Below are 18757 nucleotides of genomic sequence, written 5' to 3'. Positions count from 1 at the left end.
ACCCTTTATTTTCCTTTCATTCTACTTCCCACTCAGGAAAGAAGGTCAGATGGCCTCGAAACTATCTAGATTGAAATCCAGGGAATCCTAACCCAAGCGTTTCTCTTTAACTCACCCAGGGACTGAGGGGCCCAGGCGCCTGATTTAACTTGCACTAGAGAGCAAGCTGCGTTCTGTGCACCAGGACCACACATAGGCCTGGCTCACAGTGTGGAGTGCCTTTCCCCTGGGCACAGGTGAAGACGAGCATACCTTGTGTGGCATGCACTGGCACTGGTCTGTGAGTTCCTGCTTTGCTGGCAAAAATGCAGACATTCTGCTGGCATGAGCAGGTGCTGGTGATGCTGCAGTACCTCCAAAGCCAGGCTGCTCTGGGCACTGAAATCCAAAAAGAGGCTTTAGGATACAGAGTCAATTCCAAACACCGTGACATTCCCAGCACTGACTCCCACCAAACTAGGCATGGTTGGGTTTACCTGCAAGAACTTCCTTCTAACAACCAAAGGCTCACCCAGCATGTGAAAGTCCATAACAACTTTACCCTTTCACTAGCCTCCTAGTATCTATTACAATGACAACACACTAGAAGTGTATTAAAATGCCAGGTTTGGTGAGAAATTCTAAAGCTATTATATGTGAATTTATGACAAGTACAGCAACATCAAACATTTATAAGAACTGAATTGTTACAGTAAAATGCTTTACACAAATAACATTGATATGTGTGTTCTGGAAACAAATTTAGGAAAAAAGAATGTAATTCGAACTTTTAAAACATTTACTTCAACAGGATGATGATAAAGACATGTAAAAGTAAAATATAAACTCTTTTACGCTCTAAGGTGGTATATATTTACTCAAAATACATATATCTTATTCCATTCCATTGTTCTATAAAGTTATTAAAATCTTCCCTGTAACAAAGTGATGATTTTCATCACTTCCCCACTGGGTTTATAACATGTGGGGCCACAGGAAGTAAAATTTGGTTTCAAAGCAATGAACTTTTTTTCTATCAAAAAATAAACCCAGATGGAGCATCTGAAGAAGATAAATGTTTCCTTTCCCCTCAACATCATTTACAAGAGTCCTTACCATGGTTTGTAACTCTGAATCTGCAATTTCATGAATTTACAATTTCATATCTCTGAATTCGCAGTTTAGGGGGAAGGCTTCACACATTACTTTATATACTACAAGTTATATATGCCTGGGAAAGTATTGTCAGGATACAAAGTTAAAATATTGTCCGTGGTTATTTATCGCTGTGAGATCACAGTTGATATTTACTTTCTTCCTTGAATGTGGCTATATTTTCCAAATTTTATATAGTAAACATACATTGCTTTTCAAACAAAAAAAAATTTGAAAAATGGGTAGCATTCTAATGCTTTTGAACACAGTAAACACTATAAGAAAAATAGCTCCCAGAAAAACTACAAATAGTTTCCTGTCTTTATCACTAGTTCTATCAAATTTACTATCTGCAGATTTAATGATTATCTATTTAGTTATTGACATTAAATTTCCAAGTCTATAGTCTAAAAATTACATTAGAATTAAATACACAGGATTATCACTAAAACAGTCCATTTATCTTATATGATTTGATACAGTTTTCCAGCCAGGTCCTGCCCTGTGTCCCATGGGTTCAGTTAAGGTAATCGAGATGCAGTCAAAGCTCACAATTTTGCTGTGGATAACTGATTCACTATTTTACATTGGGGATTTAAATGACTTTAAAAACATGTCTCAGGCTTCATTATAAAGCTGCCCACACATTTCAAAAAGTGCCAACATAGAACATAAGACATACAAGTAAGGTCCCCTTTCTTCATAAAACCTCTGGTTTTGATTTCAGTTAATTAGCCCTCAACATTTTACTAATCTCTCTCATTTATTTTCAACAAATGTTGCTGATTTTCTCTTTCTCTCCTTATTTATTCTTCATTCTCTCTGTCTAGGTCTGTAGTCATGAAACCTGACTGCTTTAGAAAATCTAATTAATAGCAGCAAGGAAATATATTTATAGATTATCCTGAATAAATCTCACTTTTGAAATATGCTTTAAAATATTAATAACAGAAAGGATGTCTGAGTTGAAATTACAGGACAAAATTAGATTTTTAAGCAAGTACATTAAAATTTCCTAAGTTCAAATATTAAAAAAAATATACAGTTGATGCCAGAATTATAGCAGATGTACTGAATTAGCTTTCTAAAACATACATTTCCATTAAATGTAAATGTAGAATGTTCTATTTCCTGTTTAACATGAACATAATGGTAATGTTGCCCATAAATACTTGTGAGCAGGAAAACAAGAGGTCTTGTATTATTTTTTCCAAGCTTGGAGATGAATTCCTACCTTATTTTCTACTCTTTAAAACTAAATCTTTTTAAAACATGATTTTTTTCATGTGTGGGGTCATGTCACTGCTTTTAATTATCAAATCATACCATTGAATGTATTGCCTATTTCCTTAAACAATTTTCTTATAATTCAAGTTGGAGTGACTATTGGTCAAGAATATAATATTTAGGTACATCAAAACATCATTACATGAAAAATCAGAAAGAGAAATTAAGGAATCAATACCATTCACCATTGCAACTAAAAGAATAAAATATCTAGGAATAAACCTACTGAAGGAAACAAAAGACTTGTATACAGAAAACTATAAGACTCTGATGAAAGAAATCAAATACGACATAAACAGATAGAGAGATGTTCCATGTTCCTGGGTAGGAAGACTCAATATTGTGAAAACGATTATACTACCAAATGCAATATACAGATTCAATGCAATACCTATCAAATTACCACTGGTATTTTTCATAGAACTAGAACAAAACAATTCACAATTCATGTGGAAACACAAAAGACCCCAAATAGCCAAAGCAGTCTTGAGAAAGAAGAATGGAGCTGGAGGAATCAACCTTCCTGACTTCAGGTTATACTACAAAGCTACAGTCATCAAGACAGTATGGTACTGGCACGAAAACAGAAATATAGACCAATGAAACAAGATAGACAACCCAGAGATAAACCCATGCACCTATGGGTACCTTATTTTTGACAAAGGAGGCAGGAATATACAATGGGGCAAAGACAGCCTCTTTAATAAGCGGTGCTGGGAAAACTGGACAGCTACATACAAAAGAATGAAATTAGAACACCACTTAACACCATATACAAAGATAAACTCAAAATGGATTAGAAGACCTAAATATAAGAAAATAAACTATTAAACTCATAGAGGATAACATAGGCAGAACACTCGATGACATAAAATCAAAGCAAGATCTTCTATGACCTACCTCCTAGAGTAATGAAAATAAAAACAAGTGGGACCTAATTAAACTTAAAATCTTTTGCACAGCAAAGGAAACTACATGCAAAGTGAAAAGACAATCCACAGAATGGTAGAAAATAATAGCAAATGAAACAACTGATAAAGAATTAATTTCCAAAATATACATGCAGCTCATACAACTCAATACCAGAAAAGCAAACAACCCAATCAAAGAGTGGGAAAGGGACCTCAAGAGACATTTCTCCAAAGAAGACATACAGATGGCTAACATATGAAAATATGTTCAACATCACTCATTATCAGAGAAATGCAAATCAAAAGTACAATGAGACTTCACACCAGTCAGAATGTCCATCATCAAAAAGTCTACAAACAATAAATGCTGGAGAGGGTGTGGAGAAAAGGGAACACTCTTGCATTGCTGGTGGGAATGTAAATTGATACAGCCACTATGAAAGATGGTACGGAGACTCCTTACAAAACTAGGAATAAAACCACCATATGACCCAGCAATCCCACTCCTAGGCATATACCCTGAGGAAATAAAAACTGAAAAAGACACATGTACCCCAGTGTTCACTGCAGTGCTACTTACAATAGCTAGAACATGGAAGCAACCCAGATGTCCATTGACAGATGAATGGATAAAGAAACTGTGGTACATATATTCAATGGAATACTACTCAGTCATAAAACGGAACACATTTGAATCTGTTCTAATGAGGTGGACGAAACTAGAGCCTGTTCTAATGAGGTGGACGAAACAGAGTGAAGTAAGTCAGAAAGAGAAATATAAATATTGTATACTGATGCTTTTGAACTGTGTGTTGGAGAAGACTCTTGAGAGTCCCTTGGACTGCAAGGAGATCCAGCCAGTCCATCCTAAAGGAGATCTGTCCTGGGTGTTCATTGGAAGGAGTGATGCTAAAGCTGAAACTCCAATACTCTGGCCACCTGATGCAAAGAGCTGACTCATTTGAAAAGACCCTGAAGCGGGGAAAGATTGGGGGCAGGAAGAGAAGGGGATGTCACAGGATGAGATGGCTGGATGGCATCACTGACTCAATGGACATGGGTTTGGGTGGACTCTGCGAGTTGGTGATGGACAGGGAGGCGTGGTGTGCTGCGGCTCATGGGGTCGCAAAGAGTCGGACAGGACTGAATGACTGAACTGAGCTGATACTGACATGTATAAATGGAATCTGAAGAGATGGCACTGATGAATTTATTTTCAGGGCAGCAATGGAGAAACAGGCACAGAACAGATCTATGGACATGGTGGGAAGGGGAGATGTATAGAGACAGTAACATAGAAATTTACAATACCATATGTAAAATGAGTAGCCAATGGGAATTGGCTGTGTGACTCAGAGAACTCAAGTGGGGCTCTGCAACAGGCTGAAGGGTGGGATGGTGAGGGAGATAGGAGGGCAGTCCAGGAGGGAGGGGACATGGCTATACCTATGGCTGATTCTTGTTGATGTATGACATAAAACCACAAAATTCTGTAAAGCAATTATCCTTCAATTAAAAATTTTTTTAAAGAGAAAATGAAGCAATAATTTAAAAAATCATTATATTACTTTTCAATCAAGGAAAATTATTAGTTTAAAGAGCTCTCACATAAAAGAAGCGTAATTAATGAAAGAAAAACTTTTGGAGAATTCACATCTTTAAGATTTAAATGTGTGGCTCCAGGAAGTCTAGGTATTTCAAGTCTGTATATTGGCATTCTCAATTATCTTTTCAGATATTTATAGAAAGATATTTGGCTGGCTTTCACTGAAATGAGATCCATGAACTACGTTGGAGATACGGTTTATTAAACCAAGTTACATAAGCAAAATATACAATTTTTAGAGATTTAGCTATGCTTTGAGTCAGTTGGTCACATTATTATTCTACTACCCAAAGTGAGTGATAAAAGTTTAAAATGTTTTTAATTATGAAATTATTAATAAAATTTTATTTTCAATGGTTTAAGTGTGGAACTTCTGGAAAATCTGACACAACGAATAATATTTTCACATTTTGCTTTTACTTTTTATATGTTCTTTCTGTTAAAGACTTCTTAGAATTAATCCCTTTCAAACTAGAGTCAAGAAACAATGTTTTGACCCCTTTTACAAACAAAGCACTAGGAATCATAAAAGAAGCTTACAAAAGTATAATCCCGTCAATGAATTTAAAAGGTAGCTGAATAAATTAAAAACAAATACAACTATATCTAATGATATAAGGTGCCCACATGGCCATTGCAATGAGAGATACCTAAAGCACTGAATTGAGTACTATTTGAATGAAAAGTTACCACAAGAAAGCAATAGTTGTAGAATTGGGTGGAGGATATTAAGAATTAGAGGCTAAGAAACTGAATGTATTACTTGTTGTGAACAGAGAGTGACCAAAGGCTTGAACAGAGGGATGAGTAGAGGGCAGGGAATGCGCCTTATTCATGTTAGCTAGCCTTGTTCCTTAGCACAATGCCCAAAAGATCAATGCTTTCGAATAACAGATGTTCAGTGGAAGAATGTAAATGAATCTACAAAGCAGTGATTTGGAGACTTATTCTGGTTGTGCTGAGGATGGGAAAGGCTGATGGCATGACAATGCAACAGTCTAGGCACGAAGTAAAGGCAGAAACAGGAGCAGGGGAAGATGCAGTGGGAAAAAGTCTCTCACAAAGGAAAACTGCCCAGAATGGGTGGCAGGCTAGAAGAGAGAAGTGAATAAGAATAACATGATCACAGATGTAAAATCCCTATAACTGGAGAATAATGATCCTTCCATCAGAACATGTCAGAACATAGTTTAGGAATAAAGGCATGGATGGATTCTCTTTTACTCATGTTGAGTCCACAGTAAGGCCATATCATTCCTGAAGTTCAGGATAAAACACTGGGATTAAAATGGTGGCAAGAAATGGTGGGAAGGCCTTGAGAGGGGTCTCTGGCTCAGAACTATTTGCTCAACTGGTTTCAACAGCACACATTCCGGGCTGCTCTACATATGACTCTACAGCCCAGGCAACTGGCCTTCTGTGGTCTTCACACACGAGAAAATGAACTTACCTTAATGTCTGATATCTCACAACATGTTTCTTGGGCTATGAAGTTCCAGTTACAGTAGATCTGAAGTTGGTGAAGTTCAATCTATTAAAAAATTAGTAATAAGACATATCATTAATGTTGTTTGAAAATCACATTCGGGCATTTGAGAATGATGTTAACTGGAAAGAAAAAAATAAGTTAATACAAATAAAGCACTGGCAGATATTTGGGGTTTTATTTCATTTAGGATTCATGATTTTATGGACCATTTGAGAAACAGTAATGGAGCCAGTTTTTGAGACAGATCTCTATGTAAAGAAAATCACATAATAAGAGCAATTGCAAATCTTTGCTCCTTGTTTCAAACCATGAAAAAAGAAGTATTTAATTAGAGATAATGCACTACAATAAAGTATGCTCACAAAATGAGGAATATTTCAAAGTAAAAAAATTCTGGAGAAAAAGTAAAGTAAAAGGTATGAGCTTATGATGGAAAAGCCTTTATCTGTAGTTCCAGGCCTCCAACTTGAGAGACTAAAACAGATGCTCACTTCCCAAAGTGGGGAAAAAAGTGGTATTTAGTTTTATCTATTTTTCATGGATTCTGTTTAATACCTATGGATTTTATGTTATATGGCATACACCTGACCAAGACGCATAATCTTTTTACAAAAAAAATTGATTCTAAAAAATAAATAAATAATTGATTCTTCTCTTTGCTCAGCAAATTCACATTTGTTGGCATTTGGATATGAAATTAAAAGTAGTTTCAGGAAGTACAGTCATTCCTGTAAAGGCAAGGCCAAATAACCACATCAGAGAAAGCAAATGGTACAGACTATTGACAAAATTTCAACATAATAGATGGGCAGAGGCACTGTTTTAAATTAGTCTGTGGTTTCAAATTTAATAATTTATTAATAATTAATCATATGATGATTTGACATACAATATAGCCCATAAACAACATCTTCCCCCTTGCCTTCTCTTCCTCCTCCCCATCTTTCTCTTTCTCTCTCTCCTCTTCTCTTCCCCCTCTTTCTCTGTATCCTAATGTAACAGAGGTAGATTATGTATTTCTTTGAGATCATTATTTTCTACAGTGAGACCCAACTGTAATAACATAACAGTTAATTCTATGATAACAGAAAGCAAATATCTGTGGTTAGCTCTGAATCTCTACCCCAACACCAAAAAAGCAAGAAAGGAGGAAAAAAGCCGTAATTATTCTCTACACTGAAATGAACAGAATCATTTCAGCTCATAGAAAGCATTAAGAATGCCAGACGCCTTTTGGATTCATGAGCAGCTTAAGATTTGCAGTCAATGCAAAATTCTGAGATGAAATGAAAAATGAAACGTAATGATTTCTTCTCTATAACTTTTCCCAAGGTTACTGAAGTAAGCTTTTATTTATAAAGTTTAAATACACTGTCTTACACAGTCTAATGAAACATCAGGCAGCAACATACCCATTATATAGGATGAAGAATGAGGAGACTCCCATTAATATTTTCCTTAACTAAAACTAATTTATCATCAACACTGTTACCTGAATAGTCAATAAATACTGAAATTCTATTATGTATCATCCACTGTTTTAGGACCTTCATATGAATTATTTTACTTAACTGAAGATAGATGACCAATTTTTCATGGATTAGAACCTAATAAAGTACCTATGACACTGAAACTACAATCAGACTAGTTTAATTATGCTTTTTTAATTCATTAGTTACATTAGAATCTTTCATTGACACAGTGCAGTGCTTTAGAATACAAATACACTGACTCTGTCACAAGGAATTTTAAAACACACTTTTATCAGTTATGTCACCTATTTCTCTACACAAAAGCACATGGGTAGTACACGTGCAATAAAATGCAATCACTAGAAGTTTTTTATCAATAAATTACATTCTGAATAAACAAAACACTTTCACATTACAACAGATCTTATAAATCACAGAGTTTTTATGGAGATGATAAAAATAATTAGTCTACTTAGAGTTTTAGTAGGATTAACAATCTTTGAAAAATAAAATGTATTTTACTTGTCCAACTTAAATAGTGAATATCTCTTTTAAAAGCTCCATCATTGTGATAATGGTTTAATATTATTCTTAAGTGAACTAAGATTCCACATTAAACCATAAAACCATTGTAAAGCGACAATGTTCACACTGTGTGTTTTTATCAGGACACACAGATATTCTTTAGTCTCAGATTGTTTCCTTGAGTAATAAGTTAATGAAACACAGGACACAATACTCAATCTCCAGAGCAGAGGTCTCAGCCAGAACCCACTCTTGCAATAACTTGTTCTTCTCTCATTGCAGCCTCCTAATCCTAAAGCTCTTTGGTTCCCGCAGTTCCCCACTTTGCCCTCACTAGCCATGCAGGCGGAGAAGGCAATGGCACCCCACTCCAGTACTCTTGCCTGGAAAATCCCATGGATGGAGGATCCTGGTAGGCTTCAGTCTATGGGGTCGCTCAGAGTCGGAGACGACTGAGCGACTTCACTTTCGCTTTTCACTTTCATGCATTGGGGAAGGAAATGGCAACCCACTCCAGTGTTCTTGCCTGGAGAATCCCAGGGACGGGGGAGCCTGGTGGGCTGCCGTCTATGAGGTCGCACAGAGTTGGACACGACTGAAGCGACTTAGCAGCAGCAGCAGCAGCCATGCAGATTCCACTCAACAGCAGTGTTTCCAGCAAGAGCAACCATCACTCCCTACTATTGTCCTCGGAATTCCCTGAGGATCATTTCCTATTTGCTCCCACTGCTGGAAGTCACATCTCAGGTTTAGCTGCTAAGACCCAATTCCTCCTCTGACTTTGGAGAGACGTTTCTGAAAGGTTTGCCTAGGACTGTTGTCATTCAGTTCAGTTCAGTTCAGTTCAGTTGCTCAGTCGTGTCAGACTCTTTGAAACCCCAAGTCCCACAGCATGCCAGGCCTCCCTGTGCATCACCAACTCCCAGAGTTTACCCAAACCCATGTCTATTGAGTCGGTGATGCCATCCAACCATCTCATCCTCTATTGTCCCCTTCTCCTCCTGCCTTCAATCTTTCCCAGCATCAGGGTCTTTTCAAATGAGTCAGCTCTTCGCATCAGGTGGCCAAAGTGTTGGAGTTTCAGCTTCAACATCAGTCCTTCCAATGAACACCCAGGACTGATCTCCTTTAGGATGGACTGGTTGGATCTCCTTGTAGTCCAAGGGACTCTCAAGAGTCTTCTCCAACACCACAGTTCAAAAGCATCAATTCTTCAGCGCTCAGGTTTCTTTATGGTCCAACTCTCACATCCATACATGACCACTGGAAAAATCATAGCCTTGACTAGACGGACCTTTGTTGGCAAAGTAATGTCTCTGCTTTTTAATATGCTGTCTAGGTTAGTCATAACTTTCCTTCCAAGGAGTAAGTGTCTTTTAATTTCATGGCTTCAATCACCATCTGCAGTGATTTTAGAGCCCAGAAAAATATAGTCAGCCACTATATAAAATATAAAATAAAAATATAAACAGCCAGTTTCCCCATCTATTTGCCATGAAGTGATGGGACTAAATACCATGATCTTAGTTTTCTGAATGTTGAGTTTTAAGCCAACTTTTTCACTCTCCTCTTTCACTTTCATCAAGAAGCTCTTTAGTTCTTCTTCACTTTCTGCCATAAAGGTGGTGTCCTCTGCATATCTGAGGTTATTGATATTTCTCCCGGCAATCTTGATTCCAGCTTGTGCTTCCTCCAGCCCAGCATTTCTCATGATGTACTCTACATATAAGTTAAATAAGCAGGGTGACAATATACAGCCTTGACATACTCCTTTTCCTATTTGGAACCAGTCTGTTGTTCCATGTCCAGGTCTAACTGTTGCTTCCTGACGTGCATACAGATTTCTCAGGAGGCAGGTCAGGTGGTCTGGTATTCCCATCACTTTTAAAATTTTGCACAGTTTATTGTGATACACAAGTCAAAGGCTTTGGCATAGTCAATACAGCAGAAATAGATGTTTTTCTAGGACTCTCTTGCTTTTTCGATGATCCAGCAGATGTTGGCAATTTGATCTCTGGTTCCTATGCCTTTTCTAAAACCAGCTTGAATATCTGGAAGTTCATGGTTCACGTATTGCTGAAGCCTGGCTTGGAGAATTTTGAGCATTACTTTACTAGTGTGTGAGATGAGTGCAATTGTGGGGTAGTTTAAGCATTCTTTGGCATTGCCTTTCTTTGGGATTGGAATGAAAACTGACCTTTTCCAGTCCTGTGGCCACTGCTGAGTTTTCCAAATTTGCTGACATATTGAGTGCAGCACTTTCACAGCATTATCTTTTAGGATTTGAAATATTTCAACTGGAATTCCATCACCTCCACTAGCTTTGTTTGTAGTGATGCTTCCTAAGGCCCACTTGACTTCACATTCCAGGATGTCTGGCTCTAGGTCAGTGATCACACCATTGTGATTATCTGGGTCATGAAGGTCTTTTTTGTACAGTTCTTTTGTGTATTCTTGCCACCTCTTCTTAATATCTTCTGCTTCTATTAGGTCCATACCATTTCTGTCCTTTATTGAGCCTATCTTTGCATGAAATGTTCCCTTGGTATGTCTAATTTTCTTGAAGAGATCTCTAGTCTGTCCCATTCTATTGTGTAATATCTGTCTATATATCTATCTGTCATCTATCTCTGATGTCTTCCACAGAAACTTTTAAAAATAATATGCTAGCCAAACATGTACTTGCACAGAATCATACTTTTGAAATAAAACCTAACTGTGAAGTGCTTTGTGTTAACAATTCCTGTTGGTGGTCTGCACTCAGATTATTTGTATGGGTTTTTCCATCATTCCACCCATAAGAACACATGAAGTCATCAAATTTAGATATACTTCCCCTCCCCTTTTATCCAACAAAACTCTGAAAAACCGTTATGGATTAATGAAAAATAGTTTGCAATACAAACACTTGTGAATCTGAGGATGAATAAAGAGCCTATTGTTCTTGAATGTAAACTTCAGATAATCTGGAACCATTTAACTTCATCTTTTTCCAGACTTTCTATTCAAAGCATATGAACTTAGATCAAACTTACGTGTATGTATGTGTTAGGTGCTCAGTCATGTTTGACTCTTTGCGACCCCATGGACTGTAGCCTACCAGGCTCCTCTGTCCATGGAATTCTCCAGGCAAGAATACTGGAGAGTATTGCCATTCCCTTCTTCAGGGGATCTTCCCAACCCAGGGATCGAGCCCAGGTCTCCTGCATGGCAGGCAGATTCTTTACCATCTGAAGTACCTGGGAAGCCTAGATCAAGCTTAGTTTTGTATAATATTTTCAATTTTTACTAAAATTTAATTTTAATAACTTTATTTTTAAGGCATTACCTAGTTCTTTCAAATTCACAGGCTAGAGAAAAATAAGTGAAAACAGATAGAAAATAATATATGTGAAAATATGACTGGAAATACATAGCTATGCTTCACACATCCGATAGCAAATTAAGCAGTGTTGAGAAAGAAATATATAGCTATTAAAGGCAAAAAGGTTTTAATAAGACATTTTCTTTAAAGTTATAAAAGTTACTAGTCCACAACTCACATCCACAGGTTTGCCATCTGAAGCTCGGGCAGCAATAACAGTCCTCCCACGGAAGTCCACTGTGCCGTTTCTGTCAGTGTGTCGGCTTGCAACTAAGTTACAGTCCACATAGAGTGCAATGGCCTGGGATTGTATACCAAAGCCCAGTTTATGCCACTGACGATCAAACAAAGAACGGAGTTCTTGATTTTTAAAAATGTAGTTCAACACATCTCCCTCGGCAGCTTGGAACATCAATTCCACCACCTTCCTTCCACCATCAACTATTACAGAAACCTGCAAAAATGCAAATTATCTTTAAATGTTTGAAATTCAGTTTTAAAAATTATTAAAGATACAAATAAAAACTCAAGTTTCATGTTAGTAAAACTGGGGCACTCAGTAAAATGTTCTAAATGACATTTGTGTCCATCAGATTTCTTAACATAAAAGAACAGTAAACATCCAGCTACAAAAATGATTTAAATATGTGGTATTTGGTGAGTGCAGTATGCTCCTTTTGTGAGAGGACATCTAGGAGTATATGTGTGTGTGTGTATAAAAAAACTCTGTATAAGTAATTCAAGAATTAAATGTTACTAATGTAAAAAGAATAAGAGATGAATACATTTGAATCAGTTCTAATGAGGTAGATGAAACTGGAGCCTATTATACAGAGTGAAGTAAGCCAGAAAGAAAAACACCAATACAGTATACTAACACATATATATAGAATTTAGAGAGATGGTAATGACAACCCAGTATGCGAGACAGCAAAAGAGACTCAGATGTATAGAACAGTCTTTTGGACTCTGTGGGAGAAGGAGGGGGGGATGATTTGGGAGAATGGCATTGAAACATGTATAATATCATATAAGATATGAATCGCCAGTCCAGGTTCGATGCAGGATACAGGAAGCTTGGGGTTGGTGCACTGGGATGACCCAGAGGGATGGTATGGGGAGGGAGGTGGGAGGGGGTTCAGGATGGGAACACGTGTACGCCCATAGCGGATGCATGTTGATGTACGGCAAAACCAATACAATATTGTAAAGTAAAAAATAATAATAATAATAATAAAAATAAGAGATGATCACTTCCCTTAGCATGGAAACTGAGATCAACCTCTTTAACCTTTGATGATTTGCATGGTGCAGAGAAAATACATTTTCACAGAGTGCATATTCTTCCTGTTCAAGTCATATTTCCATCATAAAATTCTGACTATGATAACAGATATAAAAGATCAGTAAAATGAAAAACACTTTTTAAAATTTTTTAAAAATTAATTAATTTTAATTGGACACTAATTACTTTACAATATTGTAGTGGGTTTTGCCATACATTGACACGAGTCAGCCATGGGTGTACATGTGTTCCCCATCCTGAACCCCCCTCCCTCCTCCCTCCCCATCCCATCCCTCTGGGTCATCCCAGTGCACCAGCTGTGAGCATCCTGTATCATGCATCGAACCTGGAGTGGCAATCTATTTCACGTATGGTAATAAAAACATTTTGATGGATATGTACAGAAATAAACACAGATAGATGATGCCCATCAGTAACCGTGATGTTTACCTTCACTCCCTGGAGTACCTGCTCCCTTCCTTTCTGACCAACCTCTCTCACAAGTGTTCCTAGATCCCCGCTCCCTTCATGGGCCATCTTGGGGAGTTGTCTCTTCCACACTCCCACAGTTCTCACCCAACTCCAAACTGTCTTCGGCCACCGCTACCCTGCGATCATGCTCCGGTGTGGCATCCCCAGACCTTAGGCTCCCTGAGAACAGGAATCATGCTTTGCCAATGTCTTATTTTGTCACTAACTAGCATCTAGCATGTGTCCAATTATTTTCTATTGATGGAATCAATATTTATATCTCATTCCCTAATTCATTAGGGATGTCAGATGAAACAATTAACAGCTTTTAAATATATAATAGGAGATATCAGAAATGATAGGAGATGAAGAAGTTGTTAGTGAGATGCACTTGGCGTCAATGAAGCAGTTGTACAGAAAGGGCAGTCAGTTTGAGTGCCTTCAGACAAAACAGGAATCCAGAAAAAAAACAAGACAAAACAAAACTCTAATCTTGTCTCACCCACCAGGCTCTCCAATTATGTATCTCAGTGAGACACCACCCCGCACCCCGAACGCTAAGAATACTTGCATTTCCTGTGGATGATTCCTCTAAAAGAATACTCCTATATGAGGTCTGCTCCCAAATTTATGCCCACAGTTTCAAGAGAGAACACTCATCAGCATACCTCTCTGGTTCCGTCCTTACCTGTGGCATGTTGCGCTGGTTTAAAACCTGCCACAGGAACCACCGTTCCTTCTTTGCGCTCCTTCGCACCCGAAACATGGCAGCTATGGCGAACTCCTCAGGAAGGCCTTTGGGAAATATCTTACTGTGGGAGGAAAACAAAGAACCATTGTGTGGAAACTGAAGGAGGCAAGGACAGAGTATCTCAGTATGAAGGTTTCTACAACTCAGTATCTCAGCTGTATTTTCTCAATGAATTTATAACTCATTAGTTATCTACCTAATGAATACAGAAGCAGTCACACCTACAGTTACCTATGGAATTTTTATCCTGTTCTTTCCCTTTTTATAAATTTCCTGATAAAGTGTTGCTAAAGCTTGAGGTATGTAAAAGTGAGCAACTTTCAGACTATTGTACTGTGGGGTGATATTCCTTTACTCAACAAGATATTCCCATAGAATCTCGGAATTCACTGCAGTCTTGCAAACAGCAGACAATTATAAAGAAAATAGATACTATCTCCTGGTTTTATTAGTAGAGAGAAGTACAGGGGATTTTAAAGAGAACTATTAACAATTACATGTATATTATTCCAAAGAAGTTTTACCACATTAAACTCTTGCAAAATAAATTCCTAATTCTGATTTCCTAGGTATCAATTTAAGACTGAAACTAAATATCATAAAGGCATTTTAGCTGATTTTTTCATTCTTACAGGAAATAAAAATACTCAAATTCTTCCTAGGTAGCAGAGAGAAGCCTAAAGACAGTCCAAGTATACTTTTGCCTAAATCTTGTTTCAAAATACTGGTCTCACTGGATCCATGAAGAAACTTTGGGGGAAAAATTCACAGTGAACACACATTATATTTAGATTTTCCTTGGAAAACATGGAGAAACACATTCCTTCATGTTGACTTTTAAACTTAACCACATTGTTGTTTTTTTTCCTCTACAAAGTCAGGATTTTATTTTTTTATTTATTTTTATTTTTTTAATTGGAGGCTAATTACTTTACAATATTGTATTGGTTTTGCCATACATCAACATGAATCCGCCATGGGTGTACACGTGTTCCAAATCCTGAACCCCCCTCCCACCTCCCTCCCCATACCATCCCTCTGGGTCATCTCAGTGCACCAGCCCCAAGTATCCTGTATCCTGTATCGAACCTAGACTGGCGATTCATTTCTTATATGATATTATACATGTTTCAATGCCATTCTCCCAAATCATCCCCCTCCTCGCTCTCCCACAGAGTCCAAAAGACTGTTCTTTACATCTGTGTCTCCTGCTGTCTCGCATACAGGGTTATCGTTATCATCTTTCTAAATTCCATATATATGCATTAGTATACTGTATTGGTGTTTTTCTTTCGGGCTTACTTCACTCTGTATAATCAGCTCTAGTTTCATCCACTTCATTAGAACTGATTCAAATGTATTCTTTTTAACAGCTGAGTAATACTCCATTGTGTATATGTACCACAGCTTTCTTATCCATTCATCTGCTGATGGACATCTAGGTTGCTTCCATGTCCTGGCTATTATAAACAGCACTGCAATGAACATTGGGGTACATGTGTCTCTTTCAGTTCTGATTTCCTCGGTGTGTATGCCCAGCAGTGGGATTGCTGGGTTGTATGGCAGTTCTATTTCCAGTTTTTTAAGGAATCTCCACACTGTTCTCCATAGTGGCTGTACTAGTTTGCATTCCCACCAACAGTGTAAGAGGGTTCCCTTTTCTCCACATCTTCTCTAGCATTTATTGCTTGTAGACATTTGGATCACAGCCATTCTGACTGGCATGAAATGGTACCTCATAGTGGTTTTGATTCACATTTCTCTGATAATGAGTGATGTTGAGCATCTTTTCATGTGTTTGTGAGCCATCTGTATGTCTTTCTTTGGAGAAATGTCTATTTAGTTCTTTGGCCCATTTTTTGATTGGGTCGTTTATTTTTCTGGAATTGAGCTGCAAATCACAGCAGGATCCTCTATGACCCACCTCCCAGAATATTGGAAATAAAAGCAAAAATAAACAAATGGGATCTAATTAAAATTAAAAGCTTCTGCACAACAAAAGAAACTATAAGCAAGGTGAAAAGACAGCCTTCAGAATGGGAGAAAATAATAGTAAATGAAGCAACTGACAAACAACTAATCTCAAAAATATAAACTTAACCACATTGTATATAAACACTCGGCAAGGCAGGAATCTTGCTTTTCTTTTAAACAATCATGTGTAGCAGACACAAATTCTCTTGAGGCTTACACGGCCAGAGGTTGTTTATATACATAAAATATCATATATTGAGATAGTAACTACTAACTGGGACTTCCCTGGTGGCTCAGACGGTAAAGAATGTGCCTTCAGTGCAGGAGACCTGGGTTCGATCCCTGAGTCAGGAAAATCCCCTGGAGAAGGTAATGTCAACCCACTCCAGTATTCTTGCCTGAAGAATTCCATGGACAGACGATCCTGGCGGGCTACGGTCCATGGGGTTGCAAAGAGTCAGACACTGGGAATATCACACCAAGCTCCACTGAAACTGACAACCAAACTCATGGGGAATTCTGGAGCTTTGGCTTTACACTTTGTGTTAGAGACAAAGTCACGTGTAGTAAGGAAATCAGGAAAAAATATGAAAAAGCTATGCTGGCCTAAAGTTCTTACTTGGTTAAATACATGCACACACATATTATGCATCTATGTATATGTTCATACATGTACACAACATACCTCAGGAATACTGCAGGCTTAGTTCCAGATTACTGGAATGAAGTGAATATCGCAGTAAAGTGAGTCACACAAGTTTTCTGGTTGCCTAGTGTATGTAAAAGTTGTATTTACACAATACTGTACTCTATTATATCTATAAATGTACATAAAATGTTATTGCTAAGAAAAAATGCTAGCCATCATTTGACAACACACATATGTCACAAACCTTCAATATGGAAAAAAAGAAAAATCACCAATATCTGTGAAGCGCAGGAAAGTGAAACACAATAAAAGGAGGTTGGTCTGTATATACACAGATACAGATATAAACTCTGGTTTTACCTTCTTCACTAATCTGCTCACGCCCAGCCCGGAGACTATCTGGCTCTCTTGTCTGGCTGGATGATGAATGAGGAAGTAACCCAGGATCTCATTTTCATCACATGCATGCGCACATGCACACACACACACACACACACACACACACACACACACACATCCTTTCCAGCCTCCACAGACGCTCTCTGATTCCTCCTGGGTTGAGCCTCTCCTGGTGCCTGGGGAAGTATCCTGGCCCATGTGCCAACGGCGCCCACCTAGCAGTTTCCTCTGTGCTTGTGACTCCACTGCTTCCTGTCTTCCAAGAATGTATCATCTCTTTCTCTGTTGCTTCATCTCCCATTCTACAACCATTTTTGTACTTCATATGTTCAAACTCCATTTATGTCTCCCACCTCTCCCTCACCAATACCCCTCTTACCTTGGTTTATAAATATACGCATATCTTCATCCTCTTCCTGCTGTAAAATAGACAAAGCTCTCTCCATCCTCACTATAACAGTATATTAATATTACCTGTATATATCCATCAAACCTCTTAAACGAGTACTGGGAACACCTACACTGTCATAGGCCTCAGTGGTCAGCTGTCCTGCAATCTGGAAGCATCGCTTTCTGCTCTCACGAGGATGCTCGGCACACTCCTTCCGTGACAACCATCACGTGATACAGCCTCACCCAATCAGCAGGTTGCTGTTTTTCCAGCCAAATCAAAGAACTCTCCTCAGTGGACCAGTGAGTGGCAGCGACCTCCTGAGGCGAGCTCCAGACGAGCTGGGAGCTGCTGCAGCCACCAATGGCAAAGATAGAGCAGCCTGTTCATTCAACTGCCATACGACCCAGCGATCCCACTGCCGGGCATACACACCGAGGAACCCAGAACTGAAAGACACACATGTACTCCAGTGTTCATCATAGCACTGTTTACAATAGCCAGGACATGGAAGCAACCTAGATGTCCATCAGCAGACAAATGGATAAGAAAGCTGTGATACATATACACAATGGAGTATTACTCAGCTATTAAAAAGAATGCATTTGAATCAGTTCTAATGAGGTGGATGAAACTGGAGCCGATTATACAGAGTGAAAGTCAGAAAGAAAAACACCAATACATTAACACATATATATGGAATTCATAAAGATGGTAATGATGACCCTATATGCGAGAGAGCAAGAGAGACACAGATGTAAAGAACGGACTTTCGGACTCTGTGGGAGAGTGCAAGGGTAGGATGATTTGGGAGAATAGCATTGAAATGTGAAGTAGATCGCCAGTCCAGGTTCAATGCATGAGACAGAGTGCTCAGGGCCGGTGCTCTGGGATGACCCTGAGGGACGGGATGGGGAGGGAGGTGGGAGGGGGGTTCAGGATGGGGGACACGTGTATACCCATGGCTGATTCATGTCAATGTATGGCAGAAACCACCGCAATTTTGTAAAGTAATTAGCCTCCAATTAAAATAAATTAACTAATTTTAA

General features: G+C 38.3%; 1 protein-coding gene across 1 annotated transcript in view; it reads right to left on the bottom strand.

Moving 5' to 3' along the window:
• Nucleotides 1-18757, bottom strand: part of COL19A1 (collagen type XIX alpha 1 chain) — a 431873-nt gene that overhangs the window by 353643 nt on the left and 59473 nt on the right. The window contains exons 4-7 of the mRNA XM_015472743.3: nucleotides 14233-14356; nucleotides 11967-12242; nucleotides 6389-6469; nucleotides 253-378 (exon numbers count right to left, since the gene is read on the bottom strand). Coding sequence (XP_015328229.2) covers nucleotides 253-378; nucleotides 6389-6469; nucleotides 11967-12242; nucleotides 14233-14356 — 607 coding nt within the window. The remainder of the gene's footprint in view (nucleotides 1-252; nucleotides 379-6388; nucleotides 6470-11966; nucleotides 12243-14232; nucleotides 14357-18757) is intronic.

This window comes from Bos taurus, chromosome 9 (assembly GCF_002263795.3).
Source record: "Bos taurus isolate L1 Dominette 01449 registration number 42190680 breed Hereford chromosome 9, ARS-UCD2.0, whole genome shotgun sequence".
NCBI lineage: Eukaryota > Metazoa > Chordata > Mammalia > Artiodactyla > Bovidae > Bos > Bos taurus.
The sequence above is the reverse complement of the archived record's forward strand: the minus strand, read 5'-3'. Positions and strand labels throughout refer to the sequence as shown.